A 26,761-nucleotide genomic window follows, 5' to 3' on the forward strand; every position below is an offset into this window, starting at 1 on the left:
CCTGGCCTGAGCCACTACTTGAATGTTCTCTGGGGGTGGAGCGCAGTGGCATACCCTGAAGTGTGCTCTGCATTCCTCAGCGGCTTACAATTGGCCTGGATCCAGCTGTCAAGGAGGGGCTGGCAGAGACATTCCAGAAAGCCACGCAGAGAAGGGAAAGCATTAGGAAAGGAAGGATTAAGGGGTATTTACCAGTAACCACAAGGGAAGCAAATAATATTTACTCATTTCAAGATAGAACTATCTTTTTAGTCATTTAATTTTTAAAAAGGAGGACTTTAGCATTCTATCAAAGAGCTTTTCTTTTCAATTCAGTATATCCTCATAAATAGCTACTATACTTAAAATTATATGTTGTATCTTAAAGATTTAGGAGGGTTCTTCTCCAGTTCTTATATTTTTAACAGCTTTCTTTGCACATATTCTATGAAAAAATTTAACGTATTGATTGGGTTCAAAAATAAGTCTCTTCTTCCACGCACGACAGCTTAGAAACCTACAAGTAACCCTCGTAGAGAAGTTGTTTCGCATCACCAGATTAGACTGTCTCACGGAGAGACATACTTTTCTAAGGAACAAAGGTAAAATTAAAGGTCAATTCTAAACAGTTCAACAGCCCTTTCACTTAGTCTTTGTAATGCGATGCAGAGATAAATAGCTCATAGAGATTTCAGGGTAAGTATGTATCGACTCATATTATGGTTTCCTTTTCTCCCAACCCCAACCCAAAAAGGTGCCACCTGACTGGGAGAGAGCGTCCTTCCGACAAGCCAGCCAGGCCAGCCCTGACTTAAAGCCGAGCCCGCAAAATGGCGCCACGTTCCCTCCCTCTGGAGGATATGGCCCGGGGTCACTGATAGCCGATGAGGAGTCGCAGGAGTTTGATGACTTGATATTTGCATTAAAAACTGGTATGTGAACCCACAAACCCCATTGGAAGTAGGCACTCCTGCTATGCTACGATTTCTATCTTCTTCCCATGAAGTTGCAAAAGTACAATCAGTCACCCGTACCACATCCCAATTCTCATGACCCATTCCTAATCCCAGCCGAATTCTAGGATATTTTGTTCTTGGCACCAAATGTGAGACAGCCTAAAAATAATTGACAATTTGCTTTTCAGAAAAAGGCACACTCTAACTAGATGTAAATCTCTCTGCACTGGAATCTTGCTAGAACACCAAGATACTGCTGAGTCATAAGAATCTGGTAGTGAGCTCCCTGAGAGAGTTTTGCCTCTGACCTACCAAAGAGAATTTCTTAGTGAGTATCTTTGGAGCAGAAACTTGCAAAGGCAACCTAATGGGCCTCGTATAGTTCTACAGTTTTCAAAGTGCCATGATATATATAGTATTTCATTGGCTCTTCCTATATGTTCAACTCCACTCAACCTGTGACCCCGATGGAGAGTTGTTTTCAAATCAAATATGCAACTTTTTTCTTTTCTTTCTTCCCTCAGAAAAATGTTGAACTGTCACTGTTAGAAAAAGTTCAGTGAACTTTTTCATTTCTAGATGTACAAACATGCAAGAAGATGTGTCCGTGTTCAGATGAACCTATTGAAATAGTCATTCGAAAGTGCATGCTACTCTCTATATATTCCCACGTCAGATCAGTGCTTGGCAGTTGGTAAACCTTTTGTAGATGTTGTTGGAGAATGAATGAATGAATTCATTTCACGAATGAGTGAAAGAAAAATGAAACTTAGAGTTTGCTTGGAGGAATGGACATTAGATAAACATGACATAAAGAAGAGTAAAATAAGTAGTGGAAAGAGTTATTAATTATTGAGAATTCAAGGAAATTTTTTTTGAAACCTGCTCAGTTGATTCTTGAAGATATATAGAGCTTAAGTAAGTAAAGAGTGGAAGGAAAGCATTGCAGATTGAAGGAATAGAATTAGCCAAAGCCCAGGGCTGCAGGTGCATGACCTGCTTGGGGAGAAGAAGCATGCAGTGTGGCTGGGATAGAGGGTGAGTAAAGCCAGGCAGCAGGAGAAAAGCCCAGAAAGTAGTTTACCTACATTGTTAATAAGTTACTGTAGTTCCTCAACTGGGTTTCAGCAAGCACCCTCCTTGGGATATTCCTAGACATCCTTGGTGAAATGATCCCCTGACCAAGTATATTTGGGAAACTGCAGAGATTGACAATTCACTTCAGCATTTTAGCAGCTCTAAAAAGTCCTAGAGTAAAGAAACCCACTTCACTTAATTTAACTTGGGGCTTCCAGGATACATTTAGTGATAGATTCATTTGGGGGGAGCAGAAGACTTCCTGATACCCTGCATAATATTAAAATGCTCTTCAGATGCCATGCTAAGGGATGGGATTTTTATAGAACTCAGTGAGCCACCAAGGTTTTTGAGGAGAGACACAACATGTTCCCACTGGTTTTGAGGCAAAATAACTCTTAGGGAAGTCTGAAGAATAAATTTAGAAGCAAAATCAGAAAGGCTGAGAGGTGTTTACCGTGGTCCCAGGGAATAAGGTTTAGGCCTCAAATCTGGGGAGTGGAAAGAAAAAGGACAAGAAATGCTGAGGAAACACTGAGAGGACAGTCAGCAAAGGCTCATGCTTCTCACCTAGGTGACTGAGGGGTCATACATAGAGCATTTGCTTGTTTATTTGTTTTCAAGGGGAAACTGATGAGTTCAGACTTGGATAATTTGATCATTCTGCCTGGTGACTCTTAAATAGTCAAGTTGGGATCTTTGGTGAGGGATCGGGGTTGGAAGTAATGGTCTGAAAGGCATCATGCAGAGATTACATTTGAAGCTATGGGGATGAATAAGTTTAGTCTGGAAGAGTGGAAGCTAAGAGAGGAGAAGAAAAGAAGTGAGGGAGGGAGAGGGAAGAAGGGAAAACACGAGAAAGGAAAAGGAACAAGAAGAACATCTAAGATAATACCTACGTTTAAGCGTAAAAAGAAGAGGGTCCCACAGAGGACACTGTAGCATGGTCAGCACGAAAACTAGAGAGAAGAGTTTCATGAAGGAGGAAGGAACAACTGTATAAAATGCTCATTCGAGCTAGGACTGAAAGGGGGCTTTCAGATTACAAATAGTTCCCAGGGTAGATTATGTCCCCAGCACTGCAATGCAGTCAGTTGATGTTACAGCACTGGAAGCATAAAATGAATTCTTGCAACATAATTAAATTAGATCTGGGTCCTATATATATATATATATATAACAAGTATTAAATGCATTCCGTTCCGAATGTATGGAATGACTTACTTACTTATAGACTGAGTTTAGCATTCCTTAGAGTTCACTAAACTCTTCAGGAAGTAAATACTTTGAAAGACCACAATAGCAGTCTGTAACACTGGCCCCCTCTATTTTTAGAAAAGGTCCGATAATAATCAAGTACCACCCCCTAGATGCTTTCCATCATGCAATATGGTCAAATCAAAGGAGCAGTCCACCTGCCACTCCATCCACAGTGGAATTCACAATTGATACATAGGCCAGATGTGGACCAACAGGGAGTTTTATTTGACCTTCATTGCACTCTAACAATTTTTTGTGGCAAAATTTTAAAATTTAGAGATATCCCGTAAAAATCCAGAATTTCTTTAAAAAAAAAATCTACCAATAGAGTGCTTAAAATCTAACACAACACTGCTTGATTGGAGCTGAGTAATGGCTGCCCCTTTAGACAGGACATGAGCTCTTCAGTTTGTCCAGTGACCACCAGACCTGTGTCACTGATTTATGTGAGCCTCTCTGGCACCTGTGATGTTTGAGTTTGCAAACCTTGACCTATCTCAGGTCCACCTTAACTGCGGGCCACTCCAAGTCAACTACTGGGAACAGTGGGACTTCCAAGTCTTTTTCATTTGAACCCCTAAACAACTTTGAAAAGTTATGTTACCCTTTGCATATATCTAGATAAACATCCAAAGGGTTTCATAAGTTTAAATAGAATCAAACAATGTCATTTCTATTGTATTATAAATTTTAGGGTTTAAGGGCCTAAGTACCAGAGCAATTTGATACCCACTGCTATTCATTTTATTTTAAATATATACAAGAAAGCTTTTCTTTTACATTTGGGGATTTTACACTATTCTCTTTTCTCTTTGAACTTGTATTACCATTCTACTCCCGACACAGAATTTTATCCTAAGGTAATATATTTTATGTTTGAAATTCATTTAATTGGTATAAAATAGAAGCCCTTGCCCCAAAGCCAGTCATGGACTTGTTTTTCCATTTGAATTTTAGCCATATTGAATTCCTTAAAGGGAAAAAAAAAAAAAAAAAGGACACAAAGGAAAACACTATTGACCTTTTTCATTTTTAAAATAAATTGTCTTTCTATGAGAAATTCACATTTCACTCTAAAAAGAGGACATCATATCTTTCAATTAGTTGTTCTTGAAATGCATCAGCCTCTCCACAGGCAAATGAGACACTCAGTTCTAGACTAGTGATGCCATGGTTATTATTACTTATTTTAATAGAACTCTCCAATGTATCATCAGTGTCCCCAACCAGGACTTTGGGAGAATGAGAACAGTCACCCTGGGACAGCGTCCATTTAGGGAAGAGGAGAAGGTAGTGAGCTAACTAGAACAGATTCAGCCCACACAGAGTGTGAGTGCAGGATGGAGGGGCACGTACTCTGTTTACATCCCTAACAAGAAGTGTTTTGAGTACTGGCATTTTTATGTTGATCCAAAGCTGACAAGATTCTAGAAAATGTCAAACTGGGAGCCTGTTGGGCTTAGAAACAGGGTGTTTTTCCACAGGGGCTTCTCCCAGAGGGACTAATCTGATTCTCCATCATCCTTAGTCCCTTAACTTCCTGATTTTACCTCAGACCAATAACACTAATGTCATGGTAAACGTTTCCCTACTGGAAACTTTTTGTTTGTTTTTTTGTTTTGTTTTTTTTATTTTTGGCTGCGTTGGGTCTTCGTTGCTGTGCACGGGCTTTCTGTAGTTGTGGCGAGCGGGGACTACTCTTCGTTGTGGTGCGCAGGCTTCTCACTGCAGTGGCTTCTCTTGTTGTGGCACGTGGGCTCAGAAGTTGTAGCTCATGGGCTCTAGAGCGCAGGCTCAGTAGTTGTGGCGCACGGGCTTAGTTGCTCCACGGCACGTGGGATCTTCCCGGACCAGGGATCGAACCCGTGTCCCCTTCATTGACAGGCAGATTCTTAACCACTGCGCCATCAGGGAAGTCCCCTACTGGAAACCTTTAAATGATTTCTTTTTCAGCCAGAAGAAAATAAATAAGTCCTTGAACACAAATGAAAACATTCAGAATCAAGGTCCAAATTCATGAACTCCTCAAAAGACTCATAAATTTCTCTTTCAGAGACATCACATAAAACTACAATGACTTATTTAACTTCAAGAACTTCTGCAGCCCAATGTACTAAACAAAGTTAGGTGGTCATCAAGGTGGAAAAGTAAAATTGGAAATTTTTTTTTTTTTAATAAATTTATTTATTTATTTATTTATTTTATTTTTGGCTGCGTCGGGTCTTTGTTGCTGCGTGCGGGCTTCTCTCTAGTTGCGGCGAGCGGGGGCTACTCTTCGTTGCGGTGAGCGGGCTTCTCCTTGCGGTGGCTTCTCTTGTTGTGGAGCACGGGCTCTAGAGTGCAAGCTCAGTAGTTGTGGCTCGTGGGCTCTAGAGCTCAGGCTCAGTAGTTGTGGTGCACGGGCTTAGTTGCTCTGCAGCATGTGGGATCCTCCCGGACCAGGGCTCGAACCCGTGTCCCCTGCGTTGGCAGACGGATTCCTAACCGCTGCGCCACCAGGGAAGCCCAAATTTGGAAAGATTTAGATTTTTTTTTCCTCAGGAGAAGATGAAGGAGTATGACCTTTGTTTCACTGCCGCATTTTAAAAGGTCATAGAAAATAAGAGTGGGCTCAGAGAGGGTTCAGAGAGCTCTGTGTTGGAATCCTAGCTCTGCAGTCTACTATCTGTGTGACTTTCAGTAAGGAACTCAACCTTTCAGTTTCCTCATTTATCAAATAAATGTTCTTTTTTAAAAAAGTTTATTTTTTAAATTTATTTATTTTTGGCTGCATTGGGTCTTCGTTGCTGCATGCGGGCTTTCTCTAGTTGCGGCCAGCAGGGGCTACTATTCCTGGCGGTGCATGGGCTTCTCATTGCAGTGACTTCTCTTGTTGCGGAGCACAGGCTCGAGGCGCGCGGGCTTCAGTAGTTGTGTCATGCGGACTCAGTAGTTGTGGTGCACGGGCTTAGTTGCTCCGTGGCATGTGGGATCTTCCTGGACCAGGGCTCGAACCCATGTCCCCTGCATTGGCAGGTGGATTCCTAACCACTGTGCCACCAGGGAAACCCATCAAATAAGTGTTCTTATTGTAAGTTTTCATGAAGTTTGGAGATTGTCTATGTGAAGAATCTACCACAGTGTCTGGCAGAATTTAAATTCAGTATGTGATATAAATTATTTGTTGGGTTCGATTTGTTGTTATGTTTAAAAACACTTTTAAATATTCATAATGTGTTCTGTAACACCTGGGTGTTCACTGTACCATAACTATTGAGTGAGGGAGGTTCGTGCTTGAATGTGTGCCAAGGAGTTTGAAATTTATTCTATAGACAAATATGAACACGTGAAACCTGTGGGACAAAGAAGTCACACGAATAGAGCTGCCCCCATAAGAGGCTGTAGGATGTAAAAGACAACACCCTACGTCTGGGGTCAGAAGTCCAGTTGGGGGACTTCGCTGGTGGTCCAGTGGTAAAGATCTGCCTTCCAATGCAGGGGACACGGGTTCGATCCCTGGTCAGGGAACTAAGATCCTACATGCCGCGGGGCAATTAAGCCCACATGCCACAACTACTGAGCTCGCGCCTCAACTAGAGCCCACGTGCCACAAACTACAGAGCCCACGTGCCCTGGAGCCCACGCCACAACTACAGAGAGAAAACCCGCACGCCACAACTACAGAGAGAAAACCTGCATGCCACAACTACAGAGAAGCCTGCACACCATAAGGAAGAGCCCGCTCCACAACGAAAGACCCCGCACGCCTCAGCGAAGACTCCGCATGCCTCAACTAGGACCTGACACAGCCAAACAAATAAAGTTTAAAAAAAAAAATTAAAAAAGAAAAGAAGTCCAGTTGGATATCTTCATTCTGTGACTTCCCTGCTGTGTGACGTGGGCAACTCAGTGAACACCTCTGATCCCCATTCAGTCCCTATGTCTGTAAAACAGGACTAATAATCATGCTTTCCTAACTAAAGCATGTTGAAATGTTGAGGAAAGGAGAGACGCTAGATGAATGTAAATTATTACTTGTAGTTCCTTTGACATTGCCCGTTCAGTCTACCAAGGGGGAGAGTTAACTGTTATCGCAGTTGCTGGCTTTTTCGTGAATTTTTGGCTTAAAATTTAAGCATGAAAATACCTTTCAGAAAATCAGGATACTTACTGCCAAATACCTTCCTAGACCATTGAATGAATTACAAAGAGACAAGAAACCTGGGCTTGTGTTCCCAGTTCTGCCGTGTTATACTTGTATGTAGAATGTGTCCTTTCTGAGTCTCAGCAAGGGATTAGGATTTGGGTATTGTGCATTTATGTCAACTGGGAGGAAATTGAAAAGGAGGATGAGGTGGATTGTACAGATGTGGTGACTCAGGGGAGGCTGTATCTAGAACTTGCTAACATCTTCCAGGGCTCTGGGCTACTGAACAAGCTGGTGACACCCAGTCGCTTGTAAAGCTGCACCCCACGTTGAACCTTCCAGCCCAGTGTGCTTCGTCCCTCACAGTCTGCTCAGCAGGCTCTTAGTTCAGAACTTCTAGTGTGCTTTGTCCCCATGCTGGGCAGACGTTTATGCATTCCTAGTGGCATTTAGAGCAGGCCAACCTTGAAATCAGAGGGAGTTGGTGCTCATTTGTTCATTAAGACCCACTCTTCCCTGGTGCTAATGCTGGGGTCCTCTCTGTTTCTCTGTAGTTGACCCCATATTGGGCAACTCTGTTACTCACCGAGATCAAGCTGCTATAGGCCTCAGGGCCTCAGTCACCTTCTCTTTATAAAATGGCAATGTGTCACTGATCCACTTGGAGGTTCTTCTAAGTCGGACAGTTCATCTGCTTCCCTGGCAGAGAAACATGGGCCCTTTGTCCTTCAAAGGCAGTGTGGCAAACTCAAATGTTACTCACATGTCGGGCCAGTCAAACACCATAACTGATTCAAGAGGGCTGATAAAAACAGCGGCATAGGGCTTCCCTGGTGGCGCAGTGGTTGGGAGTCTGCCTGCCAATGCAGGGGACACGGGTTCGAGCCCTGGTCTGGGAAGATCCCACATGCCGCGGAGCAACTAGGCCCGTGAGCCACAATTACTGAGCCTGCACGTCTGGAGCCTGTGCTCCGCCACAAGAGAGGCCGCGATAGTGAGAGGCCCGCGCACCGCGATGAAGAGTGGCCCCTGCTTGCCGCAACTAGAGAAAGCCCTCGCACAGAAACGAAGACCCAACACAGCCATAAATAAATAGACAAACAAACAAACAAAGAAGTGGAGAATTGTTTAAAAAAAAAAAAAAAAAAAACAGCAGCATACCAGAAGGTAGTACCTGATCCATGTTTTGGTTGTTGTTGTTTTATACAATCCAGAAATACAGGCCCAGTGTTGCCTTGTCTTCTACTTTTTAAAGAGTAACCCCAAATCTGATTTTTTATGTTAAATGTATTCATTTTTAAATCATGGCAACTAACTAAATTTTTGAAGATACATTGTCATTGGTAATATGCTAGTTCTTAACTTGAGGAAAGAGTTCGTGGGTGTTTGTCACGTTTTGCTTCATGACTTACATGTACATTATATATAGAGGTACCCTACAATTTATCATCCATACCAGGACAATTCAAGAGAGTAAAAGGGGTGTGATTAATAATTTTTTCAGGTATAAACTAGGACTTTTCTTTTCAAATATTGCATCCTCCAGCTCCCTGCTTGAAGGAATAGTAAAAGAAGTATTTGTGAAAGGGTGTGGAAATGGGGCTTGACGGATAGGTAGGAAGACCCTCAGGCTGGATTTACATGGCACTGCAGGACCAGTCAAGAGACATCACTTTGAGAAAGCTCTCCAATGGGCAAAAGTTGGAATATGTCTATCTGGTGAGGTCCAGCCGGGTTAGGAGTATCTTGAAAGGCAAGGCAGAGGGTTCCAGGCTGACGCAGTTGACAACAGGAACTAATGTTTGTTCTTGAGAAGGCAGTGGAATGCAGAATGGATCAGAGGAACAGAACAGGCAATACAAATGGAAGAGGAATTTTCAAGAACTAGGATGCAGAGCATAATTTATTAATACGTTGAGCAAACATTTACTGAACACTCACAGTGTGCCGGGCACTGTCCTATTAGCTAAGAGACATAATCCAATGGGTGAATCTGAAATTTTAAAAGAGAATCATCATGTTTCCATGGGTAGCAGAGGGGATACTACCTGAGTTGATATTTATAGGAAGAGTGGAAGCAGCCAGGAGATACAAAAGAAAGCAGAATAGCTTTGGAAAGGGTCAACAGGGGACTTCCCTGGTGGCGCAGTGGTTAAGAATCCATCTGCCAACGTAGGGGACACAGGTTCGAGCCCTGGTCCGCGAAGATCCCACATGCCGCCGAGCAGCTAAACCCGTGCGCCACAACTACTGAGCCTGTGCTCTAGAGCCCGCAAGCCACAACTACTGAGCCCACCTGTGACAACTACTGAAGCCCACACGCCTAGAGCCCGTGCTCCACAACAAGAGAAGCCACTGCAATGCGAAGCCCGAGCACCGCAAGGAAGAGTAGCCCCCGCTCACCACAACTAGAGGAAGCCTGTGCGCAGCAACGAAGACCCAACGCAACCAAAAATAAATAAATAAATTTATTTAAAAAAGGAAAGAAAGAAAGAGTCAACAGGTCAGTGGATGAGTGGATGAGATGGGCCAGTGCAGTGTCAGAGAAACAAAGCCAGGAAGTGGGGTTTCAACAGCAGCCTTTAACAGAGAGAAGGTGGGAAGGACAGAGACCCAAAAGAGGGAGGGTTTGGCTAGAAAGAGGTCATTAGTGGGCTCCTGCTTCCATCTCCAAATAGGTTAAGAAAAAGCTAATCCACTATCTTCCCATAGTTACTAACTGCAGAATTGCCTTTCCTACATCTCAGACAGATAGGGAAGTCTCAGCTGCCCAGGCAACTGGTTTTTCACTTCCCTTCTTGTTTGCAGTCTTGTGCCCAGCAGAGGGGGTGGGGCTGGGAACTGTAATCTCTGGTGATTCAGCCAACAGCACACCCTGTGACCACATCCCTAGTCTGTGTGTGTGTGTGTGTGTGTGTGTGTGCATGAGAGAGAGAGTGTGTGTGTGTGTTTATGTGTTCCTCTGCACATTACAGAAGAAAACAACAAGGTGTTAGTCTAACATAGTGTCAAGTTTTCCAAATTATTCTGAGTTGTGAAAAAAGTAGTAAACAGTGGAGCGTCCTCAAAACAGAGATTCCAGGCGCTCTCTCCAGTTAACAGCTAGCTTTGTGGGATTCTTGTGCGGATCTGTTTTGGCGCTGTGTTACATAATTATTTTTATCTTGGGAGCAGATCTGAGTCATTGAGAGCCAGTGTCTTCTGGGCACTGATATGATACCAGGTGTTGTCAATGCACAGTTTTCTTCTCGGATCCCTGCCACACTGAGTCTCAGCTGAAGGACCTACTAGGTTCGGCACATGTAGGGTTGGAGGTTATACGTTTTCTAACAGCAAATCCTACCCCCCTGCTGAAAAATTCTAATAACCTGCCTGATCTTTTTTATTTTAGTAAGCCCCCAATTAAGAAATGCTGTTCTTTGGAGTAAGGTATACCTGTCAACCATGTAGAAACAGAAAAAAAGATTGAGAAGCCAAATTCGTGTCTTTAGAAATTAATTTGTACTTATAAAAACTACCAAAAGGAATTTAAAATACAGTTTTATAATTGCTAGGTATTAATAATATTTATTCTAAAGGTATAGCTCACTTTTTACTAATATAATAGAAATAAACGTGTGTTGACTTACTGTAACTTGACCATTAATTTGCTGGACTAATAGTTGGGAGTTTTGTGTTTATTCTTTTTCTATTGCAGGTGCTGGTCTCAGTGTCAGTGATAATGAATCTGGTCAAGGCAGCCAGGAGGGAGGCACCTTGACTGACTCCCAGATCGTAGAACTCAGAAGGATCCCCATCGCCGACACCCACCTCTAGCACCTCAGTAACCATTAGAATGAGGGTACTTCCCTGTTTGTATTGGCTCTGTGCTAAAAGTTTCTAAGTACATGCAGCCATATGATAGGACTCTGTGAATTGTACTGGATGACTAACCCAGAGGTGATTGTTGTGTTTGGAATATAAATTACTTATCTTTGTGCAACCTGAAAATTAACTGCTATAATGAAAGACTGGATCGACTTGTATCAGTTAATAGGATTGACATATCAGTTAATAGAATGTACATATTCCAAGAGTATTAGTTGTTTTTTAATGATGCTACATGGCTAACATTGTTTAATAAAGGTAATAACAATCAATAAAAACCATAGAATCCATTTGGCATGACCCAGGCTCATTATTTATGAGGAAATATTGTGCCTGAGCAAAGAAACAAACTCTATCAAGATGATGTCCAGCACCCCGTTTCTTCCCACATTGATACAGGTGACCCAGATTTAAGACTTCACCTTCATTCCTAAAAACCATAAAATGTATTGTCTGTTGATTTTGCACCTGAGTGTCGACGGAGTACTGTAGTTTACATAGTCTTTGATCAAAAGTATGTATTTCTGCTCATTATAAAGTTAGGGATCTGAACATTTTCCAGAATGAATGTTCTGTTCCCAGTTAAAAATAACTCCATCAAGCATTTTAGTACAGCTAAGAAGAGGATCATCCAAACAGTGCAGAGTTTGTTTGGGAGAAATATTTCTTGGTTTGGATTTTTCAGTCTTTGTCTTGGAATGAGAAATCAGCAAGTACGTCCTAGAACAAACCCTATTATGTTCAAGATGATTTCATTGACTATGGTTCCAGAGGAATCATTAAGAACAGAACAAGTTTGTTCTAAGAAAGCCTTTTTGACCTTTTATTTTTGAACTCTTAAGTATTTGGGGAAAAATCAGTAGTCATTTCAAGAAAAAATTTTAAAATTGAAAAAAAATCTGCCTAAGGGAAAATTTTGTTCTGTTAATCATTTCACTTAAAACCATAATTAAAACACCCAAGTGTTCTGTCATCACTGTGAAGCATGGCTTTATTTTTTATAAAACCTGAGGTGGCATTACTGATCTTGATGAATTATAAAATGACTCTCCTTTCTTCTTCCTATTGGTCCTCCCCTACTTCCATCTCCTCGTATACTGAGTTTTGATCAGTGACTTTTTAGGTAGGAAACAAAAGCTGCACAACAAAATCAAACAGCCTAAAAGACAAAGGCAGCATCATTGGCAGAGTTATAATCCTTTTTAGGAAGTTTAGAAATGGTGCTAATAAGATTGAATTTACGTTACATGACAAGTAAGTTAGTGTCTCTCTCAACCTACAGCATTGTACTGTAGTCTCTTCCAAAATAAGAAGCAATTGATGAGGCTTCCCTGGTGGCGCAGTGGTTGAGAATCCGCCTGTCAATGCAGGGGACACGGGTTCAAGCCCCGGTCTGGGAAGATCCCACATGCCGCGGAGCAACTAGGCCCGTGAGCCACAATTACTGAGCCTGTGCATCTGGGGCCTGTGCTCCGCAACAAGAGAGGCCGCGATAGTGAGAGGCCCACGCACCACAATGAAGATGAAGAGTGGCCCTTGCTTGCCACAACTAGAGAAAGCCCTCGCACAGAAACGAAGACCCAACACAGCCATAAATAAATAAATAAATAATTTTTTAAAAAAACAAGACTTGGCCCTGCTGTGTGCAAAAAAAAAAAAAAAAAGCAATTGATGGAATTGGTTATAAAATAAAAATTTAACATGAAAATTTTGAAATTGGTAATAAGCATTTTAAAATTATTAATAGGTTTTAATGAATTTGAGGCTTAGATAATGATTACAGAAATGTGAGATTTCATGGTGTGGAATCCATGAGTCATAATTACTATAACATTTTTTTTGCAGATAACTCGATTCCTATTTGTCACTTAAGGTAAAGTTATTATCAGCATTTTTAAAGTTCCTAAATGGATTATAACCACACCATAATGAATTCTCTAACAAAGACAATTGTCAATAGCTATTTTCATTTCTATGTGTTGTCAGAATTTGGGAAAATCTGGCCAAAAACATGACCAATCACAGACACCTTTCTTACTTCAGCTTACTGAATTTCTATTGTTATCCAAAACGCCATCTTGATAAAGAATCAAAAGAAACTCCAGCCACTGAGCAGCATGATTCTTTAAACATTAGAAGGAAAGGGCAAGATTTCTAGAAGCCGCAGTGCTAAAACAAATAAGCTTCATATTCCAACAGCAGCAATATTTTGCTATCCGGTTTCCTCTCAACGTAGAGTGAGATGGGACATCAGCCAGGGAAGGATAGTACCAGGTAGGAGGAAGCAGATCAAATCAAAGTCTTAAAAATGAAAACTCGAAGACTAGAACTATAACACTTTGTGATCTTTCTTTTTCAGGAGGTTTTATGCTCCCTTTCTCCATGACATTTTAAAAATAGCTTTATTAAGACAGAATTCACATTCAATACAACTCATCCATTTAAAATGTGCAATTCAGTAGTATTTGATTATATTTCATTATTGGGGGTTTTTACAATTAATTTGAATTGGAGTACAGTTGCTTTACAATGTTGTGTTAGTTTCTGCTGTACAGCAAAGTGAATGAGTTATACGTATACATATATCCCCTCTTTTTTAAAATTTCCTTCCCATTTAGGTCACCACAGAGCATTAAGTAGAGTTCCCTGTGCTATACAGTAGGTTCTCATATTGGGGTTTTTTTAATTGCTCTAAAATATGTGTAACACCAAATTTGCCATTTTAGCCATCTTCAAATGTAGTTTTTAAATTCAGTGATATTAATTATACTCACAATGTGGTATAATCATTACCTCTATTTCCAAGACATTTTTATCACCCTCAGACAGAAACTGTGTATTCATCCCATCTCCTTGACATTTCCTTCCCTCTGTCAGTAGACACCTAACATTTCTTTGGGAAATGTCTCTGCTTCTGCATTTTTGTAATTATTTAAAATTTGTTTTTCTTGTTGCTTTAGTTTTTTTCTCAACTTTTTTTTTTTTTTTTTTTTAGAATGTTAAGGCCAAAAAAAAGGATTTTCCTAATTTGGATGCAAGTGCAGACAGGTATGCGGTTGAGGTGTGGAGCAGAAGTAGGGCCCACAGAATTCCAACCAAGCCGGGAGCCCAGGCAAATGAAAATCTCACTAAGCAAAACCCAGAATGAATTTCACTCTGGAACTGTATCTTTGTGTTGGTTTTCAATCTCTTGAGGTGTTTTAGGGTTTAATTAATACTTTCCATGGTTCCTAAATCTGACCAGAGAAGTTTAAATACGCAATGGGGTTATGGCTGGAAAAAGAAAATGCTATTCAGGAATATAGCTCCCAAACAACTTAGCCTTGTGTTTATCCGCCTTGAGTTTAGCCTTAAGTACTCTGGGTAGATCTGTTTGAGGGTAGGTCTCAATCAGATCAGTAGGCAATGTTGAGTTTTCAAAGCAGCTGGGTGGCAGAGTGGATCTCCTCTAGACAGCCTGACCTTGATAGGAAGAGAGAAAGCAACATGGGAAATCCTGTATTTCATGTGGTTTTTAATTGTTCATGGCATGGACCCAGTTCCCCAGTACTGCTCTAGCAGGATGTAAGTCAAAGGACCACATTGCCTATAAGTAACATATTTAAAGAATGGACCAAGTGACTGAGGCTCGGAACTCTTCCATTATCTTGAATCTCTTTTAGTCTAATTGATTAGTGAAATACAGGTGATTGATATTCTTATTGGTAAGATTTAGTTGGTACATTGATGTTGTTATTCAATACATCTCACCTACCTAAACTTTTCACTCATCAAAATAATTTTAATATCATAATAGAAAACCAAACTCACCTTTGCAAAAATTTAGAAAGCCCCAGATGCTTTCTAGCTAGCACATACAATGAATACATGCACAGTATTTTTAAGAAATAATAGCCCTGAGGGGGAAGAAACTTTACTTCTATTGTGGTCTGTAACTATTCAAATCACCCTGACAAGTTTGGCAACCCTCTTAATTAAAAATTACTACACTGGAGATAAAAGAGTTTAACAATTATGGTTAGTAAACATCTTTTACTTAAGTAACTTACATGGTTTCAGGAAAAGAAGCAAATGGAGAATAACTTTGTTTCCCATCATCTATGACAATGGGATGCAGTTATCAAACACTGTTGCCATGGTCCTTGGGAGCACTATGGGATGCTTCAGTTCAGTTCCCAGCCTGCCCCTGCCAGGGACTCAGCAATGGGGCCCAATAGCTTAGGCAGTGCTGTGAGCACCAAGGTTAGCGCTGAAGTCCCTAGAAAGACTCAGCTCAAGGAAATTGTTAGCATTCGCAGGGCATGAAATGGTATGTTAGTCCTGTGAGAAAAGATAAGTACTCACTGTTTTCTAACAGATAAAAGGATTCCAACTTAAGCAGGGTAAACTATGCTTTTCCCTGTGATTAACCTTTAGGAGTCTATGAGCAAAATCACAAATTTGATATTTTTTAAAAATTTAAGAATGTATTAATACCATTTGTTTTGTAACAAGAATGAAGGGAAGAGACAATGCAAATCATTTCAACATCACTTATTTGATTATGTTTATTTCAAAGGTAAGGGTGTATGCTCGTGAGAGAGAGAGAAACAGAGAGAAAGAAAAGAAGAAGGAAGGGAGGGAGGGAAAGGAGGAAAAGAAAGATTGAAAAAAGAATAAAAGAATTCTGGGAATTCAAAGCAAGACAAGGAAAATCAAGATAATAATTTCCATTACGGTTTACAATGCACGATAAAAAGATATTTTGAAAAGCTGATTCATGAAGTATGTGACACTGTCCGTCATCCTGCTCCACAGTATATATCCTTAGTCTGTACATTCATCAGAATCATCGCAGGATTTCCTTCTTCTTTTAAGGCTGAATGGTATTTCATTGTATGTGTACACCACATGTTCTTTATCTGTTCATCTGTTGGACATTTGGGTTGTTTCCATGTCTTGGCTATTGTGGATAATGCTGCAATGAAGATGGGAGTGCAGTGTCTTCAAGATACTGATTTCAGTCCTTTTTCATAAATACCCAGAAGTGAGATTGTTGGATCATTTTTCATTTTTTTGAGGAACTTCCATACTGTTTTCCACAGCAGCTGTGCTATTTTGCATTCCCATTAACAGTGCATTCCACATCCTCACCAATACTTGTTTTTTGTTTTTTTGGTATTAGCCATCCTGACAGGTGTGAGGTAATTTTTCATTGTGCTCTTGATTTGCATTTTCCTTATGACTAGTGACATTGAGCCTTTTTGCATATACCTGTTGGCCATTTGTATATCTTCTTTGGAGAAACATCTTTTTACATCCTTAGACCATTTTTAAATTAGGTTATTAGTTTTTTTTGCTATTGAGTTGTAGAAGTTCCTTATATTTTAAAGATTAATTTCTTATCAGATACGTGGTTTGTAAATATTTTCTCCCATTCCACTGGTTGCCTTTACACTTTCTTGATGGGTGAAACAAGACAGTGACAGAAAAACAAATACTGCATGATTCCACTTATAAGGTATCTAAAATAGTCAAATTCATAGAATCAAAGTGTGGAATGGTTGTTGCCTGGGGCTGAGGGCAGGGAGAAATGAGGAGTTACTAGTCAACAGACATAAAGCTTCAGTTAGGCAAGATGAATAAGCTCTAGAGATCTGTTCTTCAATATTGTGCCTATAGGCAACAACACTGTATTGTACATTTAAAGTTTTGTAAGAAGGGTAGACCTCGTGTTCAGTGTTCTTACCACGATAAAATAAACAATTTTTAAAATTGTTAACAGGACTGCTTGATCACTATTCTTCACTGCAAGTGCTAGCATTTCATGGAGAAGGAAGTTCAAACAATTTTTTAAATGTTTTCCAGTCTCTTCTGGAACTCCTAGTTAACCTCTCACAGAACCCCTAATGACATCTGCAGAACCCCAAAAGAGAAACCCACATTTGACTGTAAGCTCCTGAAGAGCAGGAACTACGTCTTACTCGTTTTGGTATCCTGAGCACTAGCACAGTGCCTGGAACAAAATTGATGACCAATAAATACTCGTTCAACTGAAAAATAATTATCCTATTTGGATAGCTAATTAGAGCATAATTTTTCTTGATCTTTTATAGTTTTATTTACAGATGTTTTGCCTTTAAGAATCTGAATGAATGTCAGTTATTGCACAAATCAGATGCCATATCATCTTCACGTTACCAACAGCTTTCATTTCCAAAGCTATAATTTGTTGAATTATATATATGTAATTCATCTGCTTCCTAGTCATCCAAGGAGTCTTGAAAACCACTGAAGACTATGAAAAACTTGTCATTTTCATTTTGGCAGTAGTCTATATAACAAGTTTCAAACTAGGATAAGTTTTTTAAGGCTTACTAGGCAAGGAGGAGGCCAAACCAAAAGTACATAGACAACAAGAGGTGATGTTTACTCATCATATCTCATTGTTATTCCATGACCTGTTAGTCATAAGGGCTTTGTGTGGGAAATTACATATGCATGAATATTTTGTAACCAAAGGGTTATAATCTACAATCTTTCTCATACTTAATTGGTTCCACAGTAGGAAGTCAAAGAAGTATATATGTGTCATTTCATGGTTGATTCATTATGCCCGTACTAAATATATTTGAAATAACGGTCTGCATTGTAACACTCAAACCTAGATAACATATAATTTCTAATCTTAGTGAGCCAAGGGAATAAGACTAATTGTACTCTGAAGCTAAGAAGTCAATGTCTACCAGATTAATTGTTAGTGTCCAAGGTTCAGAAGAACACACTATCATCTTCATAACTGAGCAATGCCTCTACCCCATGCTGTTAGGAACTTATGGATAAGAGTCAAGACCTTCCCATATTCAACCACTTCGTGATTTCTCAAGACAACCCAAAAGATTATGAGTCAAAAGTCATTGTTTCTTGTCATTATCCAAGATAAAGACTGATCTGTGGAAAGTAGACTTTCTTTCTGGCAGAGGACAAAAATATGTTTGAAGAAAGCAACTAATTTTTTAAATAAACATTTTAAAGTCAGCCAAAAATAGTTGATAAATTGCTCAAAAATCACAATTTGCCTGTGTAGATGCTATAGACTATATAACAGAATTGCCAGATTGTAAGGATGAACAGAAAGATGAACAGATTTTATTTGAATTTATCTTTGGTCCAAGTATTTTAAAACTCTATAAATGAGAACTGTATAAAATATTTTGAAAGAGAGAAAAAACATTTGTTTAATTCTACAAAATCTCCCTTTTTGTCTTAGCTTGTAAGACTGCTCACATAGTAAAGAAGGTTTTGGATCTTTACCCTTTGTCTTCCTATTTACTGTTTCCCCTTTTCCTCATACTGGCACACTTATTTTATATGAGAAACAATTTCTGAAAATTTATATTAGAATCATGTATTTAAATAAAGTATATCACATTTTTCACTGCATGTGAGAAAGTTTGATTAGAAATAAGGATTCTTTCTTTTTTTTTTTTAATCAGTCATCAATTTTATACACATCACTGTATACATGTCAATCCCAATTGCCCAATTCAGCACACCACCATCCCCACCCCACCGCAGTTTTCCCCCCTTGGTGTCCATACGTTTGTTCTCTACATCTGTGTCTCAACTTCTGCCCTGCAAACCGGTTCATCTGTACCATTTTTCTAGGTTCCACATACATGCGTTAATATATGATATTTGTTTTTCTCTTTCTGACTTACTTCACTCTGTATGACAGTCTCTAGATCCATCCACGTCTCAACAAATGACTCAATTTCATTCCTTTTTATGGCTGAGTAATATTCCATTGTATATATGTACCACATCTTCTTTATCCATTCATCTGTCGATGGGCATTTAGGTTGCTTCCATGACCTGGCTATTGTAAATAGTGCTGCAATGAACATAAATAAGGATTCTGATGGATAAACAACAAGGTCCTAATGTATAGCAAGGGAACTATAGTCAATGGAAAAGAATATGAAGAAAGAACGTACGTGTATAACTGAGTCACTTTTCTGTACAGCAGAGATTGGCACAGCATTGGAAATCAACTAGACTTCAATTTTTAAAAAAAGCAAAAAAAAAAAAAAATAAGGATTCTGATAAAAGTTTAGCTTATATTAAGATGAAGCGCACCTGCTTGCTCATCAAAAGGAAAAGAGAAAAAAGACAAAAAATGGAGATGTGTGATGTTCAGCCAGTCCTCCTGAGAGCCTAAGTCACCACCTGATCATGATTCAGCTGCTGGAGATGAGCTGTAGGCTCAGGTACAAAAGCATGCATTAGAGGCTAGACAGCCGGACAGGGAGAGCGGAGCAATAGAAAATGTTTCTCTTTGTGTTTTTATCTTATCATCAGGGTTTGTTTAAGGCTGATAACAGCTCTAAAATGTTGCAGTTACTCCTTAATACAGAGATGTTGACCCTTAGATTGGATTAGCCACTGCATTAGAGGCACTGTTACAGAATTCAGTCACACTAACTTCTTCACAGCAAGGAAGGTCTTCTGTCCCCAGAGAACAGATTGAGGTTGGAGATCTGCAGCCCAGAACGAGAATCTCTCCCCTCCCAACCTCAGCTGCCCTGATGCAGGCACCTGCATTTGTGCCTCAGGTGCTTGGGGATATTTGAGAGCCAGAAAGGCCCACTTTTGTGTGCTGATCGTGGTCGGAACAAGTAAAGGACCAAAACGGTCAGCATGTTCTTCTCACCTCACATCACTTCCACTTTGTAGCTGGAAATACCAGGTAATTTTTTTTCCTTTCACAGTTCCCACCTATATCCTCCCCACTGAGTGTTGAAATATGGGTTATGTAATCCACACTGGATTTTTAGAAACTCATTTAATAAATACCCCCACTCCATTACTGCCTTTAGGGAAATGAAAAGCAGTTGGTATTTTCTACCTTCTAGGATTTTCACCAACAAACTAAATATGTTTTCAGCATAAATGAGGCAGAAAGACACTTAACTGTAAGTGTTCTCAATGCAATTTGTGTTTTTGTCAAAGACAGGCAAGATTTTTCTGTATGTGGGTGAATTCTTTTGATATAAGATAGAGACGAGAGGCGAGATGGGATGAACCTTTTTGCTCTCGCCTCAGCTCAGGAAGTTTTGTGATACTCTCTCCCTTCCCCTCCCCTCTCCTCCCCTCCTTTCTTCCTTCTCCTCCCACTCCCCCTCCTCCTCCTCCCTTTAGGTTCTCTGAAGTAGTTGTTAGGGGTTAACAAATTAGCAAGTCCAAACAATTATTCATAGTAAGTTTAAGAATGATTTATTTTATTTAAACAGTGATCAGTTCCCTTATGACATTCAGACTAGTAGACTCTGCTTGTTAATAGCTAGGAAACCCTATAAGGAAATTACTTTCCTGGACTTGAAAGGAATTTATACAAATAAATATGACCAATTGTATATGCTACAACTAAAGAAAAATGTATAGAACATATACTGGATTTTCATAATAGAGCAAACAATAAAAGCAATGAATCCCATCAGGTGGAGAAATTTATTTTTTGAAGGGTCACAAGTAGATGCAGTTATTAGAAATAAAGTAGGAATTGAACATGCTTTAAAGACAAGGTAAATTGGATTTATTTTGCAATACAATAATTTAAGTCAAGGAGTAAAAGACAAAAGCACTATAAAATATTTGACAAATTTGGAACACAAGTGATTTGTGTTGGAAAATGGTACAACTCTAGATTAATGTCTGCCTATTTTACTTAAAGGTGAGCTTAGAAACAGAATTATTCACTAAATGATTACTCTGAAAAGCTCTCTTTGCAAACGCCCAAAATTTTCTAAAATTCTATTGGATTTAGCCTGCTGCTTCATTTCTACAAGAGAGTAGCTTATATTTTCTATTAAAACACATACAACTGCTTACTTTTCTTGGTTTCATGGTACCATACTTGAGATTATATACTCCTATCTCATCCAATCAACAGAAGTTTATAGGCAAAGTTCAGTGGATTTTGTATTTTGCTCAAATATTATCTCTAGAATACAGGGTTGTCCATTTGGAATTAAAAGATTCCTTCACTTTCCAGCATTTAAGCTATTTGACTGCTTTTGCTGTCCTTGGAGAACAGCCATTCTTTGCAGGACTTAGATCGCAATAAATAACACTGAGACCACAAACTAGAAACTCTCTAAAGATGGCAAGCCTTTTAACTTCAGTGATTTGTACTTCTCTTTTCATCTACACCTTCTCCAAAGCATAGTTGCTGAAGACTTAGACCTTCAGAGTGGAAAAATGCCAATCGGATATATAATAAATTTCATGCATTTCATCAACTCGATTCCAGTTGTCATATGGTACGATCTGTAGAAACCAAGGCCCTGTATGGCTTTTGGAATACACAATAGTTGATTACTGTTTTAGGACTAAACTGTGTAATGTGAAGCAGAGTGGGGAATTGCTCACACTCTGCCTGCTTCAAGGCAAAGTAAAAATTAAGCTCAGCATGTCATCACATACTTACAAGTGACTTATGTGAGCATTCTTTATAAGTAGATTTTGACAGTGCCAAGGTTTCCAATAAAATAGGAAACCATTAAAATGGTTTATCGTTTATCATTTGTATTATGAGAAAAACAGGGAGAACCCTGATTCCCCTCAGGCAAGAATTGACCCTTCAGGGAGTGTAAAAGAATCATAGACAATGGTGCAAACTATTAAATTCATTCCCAAATAGGTAGGCTTTTTAAAATATGGCTTCTACAATGACCACCTTGGCAGTACGTATGTTCACGGCATGCGAAGAAGTACACATAGTAAAAGATTTTATAAGCTTCCTTTTGATGACATTGATGAGCTGTAGTTCAGTTTTCTCTAATAACTCTAAAGCTTCATTTCAAAGAAGAGACCATCATTTGTTTTAAAGAAAAATGTAACAGGGGTAAGATTAGAAATTTATACACGATACATGCCCTTCTACGGTACAAATTTTATGGACAGTGAAATAAATGTAGGAAGAAAGCTCTTGTGAAGTCACTTGAGAGAGAATATTTTTAGAGTGTCTTAAAAATATGAATGAATAGGACTTCCCTGGTGGCACAGTGGTTAAGAATCTGCCTGCCAATGCAGGGGACACGGGTTCGATCCCTGGTCCGGGAAGATCCCACATGCCGCGGAGCAACTAAGCCCGTGCACCACAACTACTGACCCTGCGTTCTAGAGCCCATGAGCCACAACTATGGAGCCCATGTGCCACAACTACTGAAGCCCGTGTGCCTAGAGCCCTTGCTCTGCAACAAGAGAAGCCAAAGCAGTGAGAAGCCCGCGCACCACAACAAAGAGTAGCCCCTGCTCACCGCAACTAGAGAAAGCCCGCCACGCAGCAACGAAGACCCAACACAGCCAAAATAAATAAATTTATTTATTTATTTTAAAAAATATGAATAAGACAACTTTTATAATACAAACCAAAGTTTATAGCTAACAAAGTTATATACAGTAAAATTCTACATATTTACATATATGCAAATATATAAATATAAAAATATATTTCCACATTATATGTATATAAATATATAACATATACATTTATATATTACATTTACAATGTAAGTATATATTTACACACATCTTCACAGACACACAAATGCACACATATAATAGTGTTCAGAGATTTTCCATTTTTTCTTTGGTTTTTGTGTATTTTTCAAGTTTTCTGCAAAGAACACGTATTATCTTTGAAATCAGAGAAAGTATATAGCTTTTTCGAAATTATTTTAGCCCTGAATTTAGCACAGGTGGTATTTAAGACACCTCTTTTTTTTTTTTTTTTGCTCAATTTCTAGTGAAACAATTATAGCTAGTGAGATCTTTTTAAAGACAATCTTTAAAAGCAGTTTTAGGTTTATAATAAAATTGAGAGGAAGGGACAGAGATTTCCCATATACCTCCTGCCCTGATACTTGCATAGTCTCCCCTATTATCAACATCACTCCCCAGAATGGTACTTTGTTAGGACCGAGGAACCTACGCTGACACATCATAATCATCCAACATCCAAAGTTTACCTTACAGTTCACTCTTGATGTTGTAATTCTCTGGGTTTGGATAAATATATAATGATGTAATCCATCATTATTAACTCATACACAGTATTTTCACTGCCTTAAAAATCTTCTGTGCTCTACCTACTTCTCTCTCCGCCACCCACCCCTACCCCCGGCTGGTGAGATTTTTAGAGTCTGAGGTGAGGACCTTGAACACCCTGTTCCTGGAGGAAATTACCTGCTTTTATAATCTGCTTCGTAGATGATATTAGGAGACCACAGTGATTGACTCACAGTGACCACCATGAGCCTTGGGACCACTGGAGCCATGGGCGCTAGAGCCTTGGGGAGCTCTACTCATAAGCTCTTAGACTTCCCTCTCAGCCTAAGGAAATCTTGAATTTGTGTGTGGAAAGCAAGAGGGAAAAGAAAAGGGAAGCCCCAACCCACAGGAAAGGTCTGTCACTGGCAGTTTATAGACGGAACAAAGGAGTGCTTTTATCCCAATCAGTGGGTGCCACAATGTTAGCATACTTTAAAGATAATGACATATATTTGGTGGTTATTCACCGAAGAGTGAACATTTGGGGTATTATTTCAGATGTTTGGATTTCTAACATGTTTCAGGGAAAAAAATAAACAACTGTGCTATATTTCAAAGAAAAACGCTAGCTCTAATTTTTTACCCTTCAGATGTTTGGAAATTTCAAATAACTGTTCCAAATCTGATCACTAAATATTTCTTTTGTTGCACAGAAACTGACTTTTAAGTCACTGTATTTAAGTACTAAAAAGCAAAGGGAAAAACGGGTCCTCTCCTGCCACTTTCTCTGGACTCCCAGGCCCAGCATGCTTCATATCTAATTGCATGCAATCCAAACCTTCTCCTCATACGGTTCCCATCCTCACAGCACCCTCTACTCAGCAAGCTCAGAGCTTCCAGCCTCTCCTATTTTGAAATACAGGTAGCATAACTCAGCATTGTTTTAAAAAATCTTTTTTTATATTTAAGAACTTTATAGTTCTTTGATTTGTTTTCCTATCTTATATTTTTAAGTAAACTTAATAGATTGGGCTTCATTTACAGTTGTATGAAATAGATATTCTTTTAATTATAGTTGTCAAAAATAAGTCAGTCTACTTTTATACAAATTGAGGTTCATTGAGAGGTGTCCTGCTCCGTTCTAAAATTAGATCAGTACATCCACAAAATGTTTTCTGTCTCTGGAGGCCCTCCATGCCCAATGCCATCTGTTTTCTCCTGCTCTTCCTCCCACCCCCCTCCCCTTGAATATTCTCTCTCTTGAGTAATATTTTTCGGCTTCTTTATTCTTTCTTTTATTCTCTTACTGTGACAATATCAAAGACAATATCATAACCAAAGAGATACTATGTTACTCAGGATAATTAATGTTAGCTATTGTAAGAAACAAATAGCAACTTTCAGTGGCTTAAGTTTATTTCTTGTTTTGCAAAATTCAATATTCCTCCCCTCCAAACAACGACTCAGGAGACCCAGCTCCTTCTATCTTGTGGTAGCATCATCTTTCAGACCCTCAGAATCCTTCATTTTTAGCAGAGTGGCCTGGGAAAGAGAGAGAGAGTGGAAATCTTCACGGGATGTGTTGTGATCAGAACTACAAGTTCATTGGCCAGAGCTCAGTCACATGACTGAGTACAAGAGGGGCCAGGAAATATGCTGAACTGTGCACCATGAAGGAGTGTATCTAGGTAAACACCAAGAGCCTATACCACTCAGTTCTTTCCATAATCACACCATCTCAGGTGACCAACCCTTATCTGGGGCATGTTTTATGCACACCCTCCTCTTACCATCCTAGCCACCCTGTTGCCTTCTCTGTCTTACCTCTCTGGCACTATCATTTTAACTCACGCAGAGCTACTCTTCCCACAATCCCAGTAAATTACTTCCTGCCAACCCTCACCACTGTACTTCAATTTCCAGGTAAGAATCAAACACTTCCAAAGCTAATATCCTTGCCTCAGTTTGTGTTTATCCTTTCAGTGTTTGTAAAGAACAAAAAATGATGGAGAAATGAGCCAATAGAATCATCACCAGCCACCATAGGAAACTATTAATACTAAGAATAAGAAACCATAAACATGGCTATGATGAAAATTCTAGAGAAGAGAGAAGCTGAAATAAGAACTTAAGAGTTTTCGTAAAAGATAAACACAATATTACTTGATACTCCGATATAGGTCTACAATCCTTCAAAATTCCCTGAGATGAAAAGGTAAATCCTCAGTGCCAGAATAGAATGCCTGGGGGTAGAAACTAGAGTTATGAAAGAGAAGTGCTCCAAAGAACAAGCTACATGAGGAAACATCTTGCAATTTTCAGACCTGAGGTCAATGGCCCAAAGATGAGTTGAAATATTCTGAAATACAATCTCTTACACCAGACGTCACTACTAAACCAGATATTTTTCTTCCCCGGAAACAAAAAAAAAAAACAAACAAAAAAAAACCATGATGAAAAGACCTCACAGCTCTTCTGGAATTCAAAATCATACAAACACTGCTGGAAAAATAAATAGAGGGAGGTACTGAGGGATTTCCTAGTCTTTGCTTGTAGCCATCAAATTAATCATATAAAATAAAATTAAAATGTTCCTATTTGACTTTATAATAAGTCAAATTTGACTCTTCTTTATAAAGCATGTTATAGTTTTTCAAACTTTGTTTAGGTTTATCTTATTAACTTCTTTATCTGTATCTCTTGAATAACTTAAGGGAGTATAACAGTCCTTCTGATTTAGATTGACTTTTTGCTATTGAAACTTTTTTTTAATCAAAATTATTCTAAAGCTTTACACCAGGTCAGATTGTTCTTGGCTGATTGGGGCAGTAATAGGTATTATAATTAAAAGTGAAGAAACAACTTAGATCAGAATAAAAAATTTTCCCTGGCTCTTTTACGTACAGGAAATCATAGATTATTCTTTTCCAAAGGGTAAAAAAACAATCTTGTGTGAGTAATAAGACAAATTTTTACACAAATAACCAATAACATGAGCTAGGCAGATGTTTATAAATTCTTTCACTTGTGCCATTTCTCTGGGAAGTTATTCAATTTAGGAAAAAGAAAATCATTTAAAGTGCAAGAGAATAGATGCTTTGCTCTTGGGACCTTATTATAATATGCCAGAGACAAAGTTCAAGTCATTCTTATTGTTAATAAGCCTAAACTGTAAAATCATGAATAGTGTGATAGATTCTTTTGGTTGCAGAAAGATCCACCTATAACCAGCTTCTGTGATAAGAGGAAATTGACAAGTTATTATAAAATTACTGGTCATGGTATGGAACTCTTTTCTCTACCTCTCTCTCTCTTCAGACTAGATTTCTGTGCTTCCCGGGTAGCTATGAGAGAAAACGTGGCTGACAAAATACACCAACCTATCCTCCGTTTAAGAAAGTACCTCAATCAAGTCCCAATTCTTAATTCCTGCAAATGAATCTCAGGTTGTTCCAGTTTGAAT

General features: G+C 39.1%; 1 protein-coding gene across 1 annotated transcript in view; it reads left to right on the plus strand.

Moving 5' to 3' along the window:
* ADGRV1 (adhesion G protein-coupled receptor V1) overlaps window positions 1-11,517 on the plus strand; it is a 540,475-nt gene extending 528,958 nt beyond the window's left edge. The window contains exons 90-91 of the mRNA XM_057540356.1: window positions 734-911; window positions 11,096-11,517. Coding sequence (XP_057396339.1) covers window positions 734-911; window positions 11,096-11,214 — 297 coding nt within the window. The 3' untranslated portion in view covers window positions 11,215-11,517. The remainder of the gene's footprint in view (window positions 1-733; window positions 912-11,095) is intronic.
* Window positions 11,518-26,761: the final 15,244 nt, after the last annotated feature.

Source organism: Balaenoptera acutorostrata, chromosome 2, assembly GCF_949987535.1.
Source record: "Balaenoptera acutorostrata chromosome 2, mBalAcu1.1, whole genome shotgun sequence".
NCBI lineage: Eukaryota > Metazoa > Chordata > Mammalia > Artiodactyla > Balaenopteridae > Balaenoptera > Balaenoptera acutorostrata.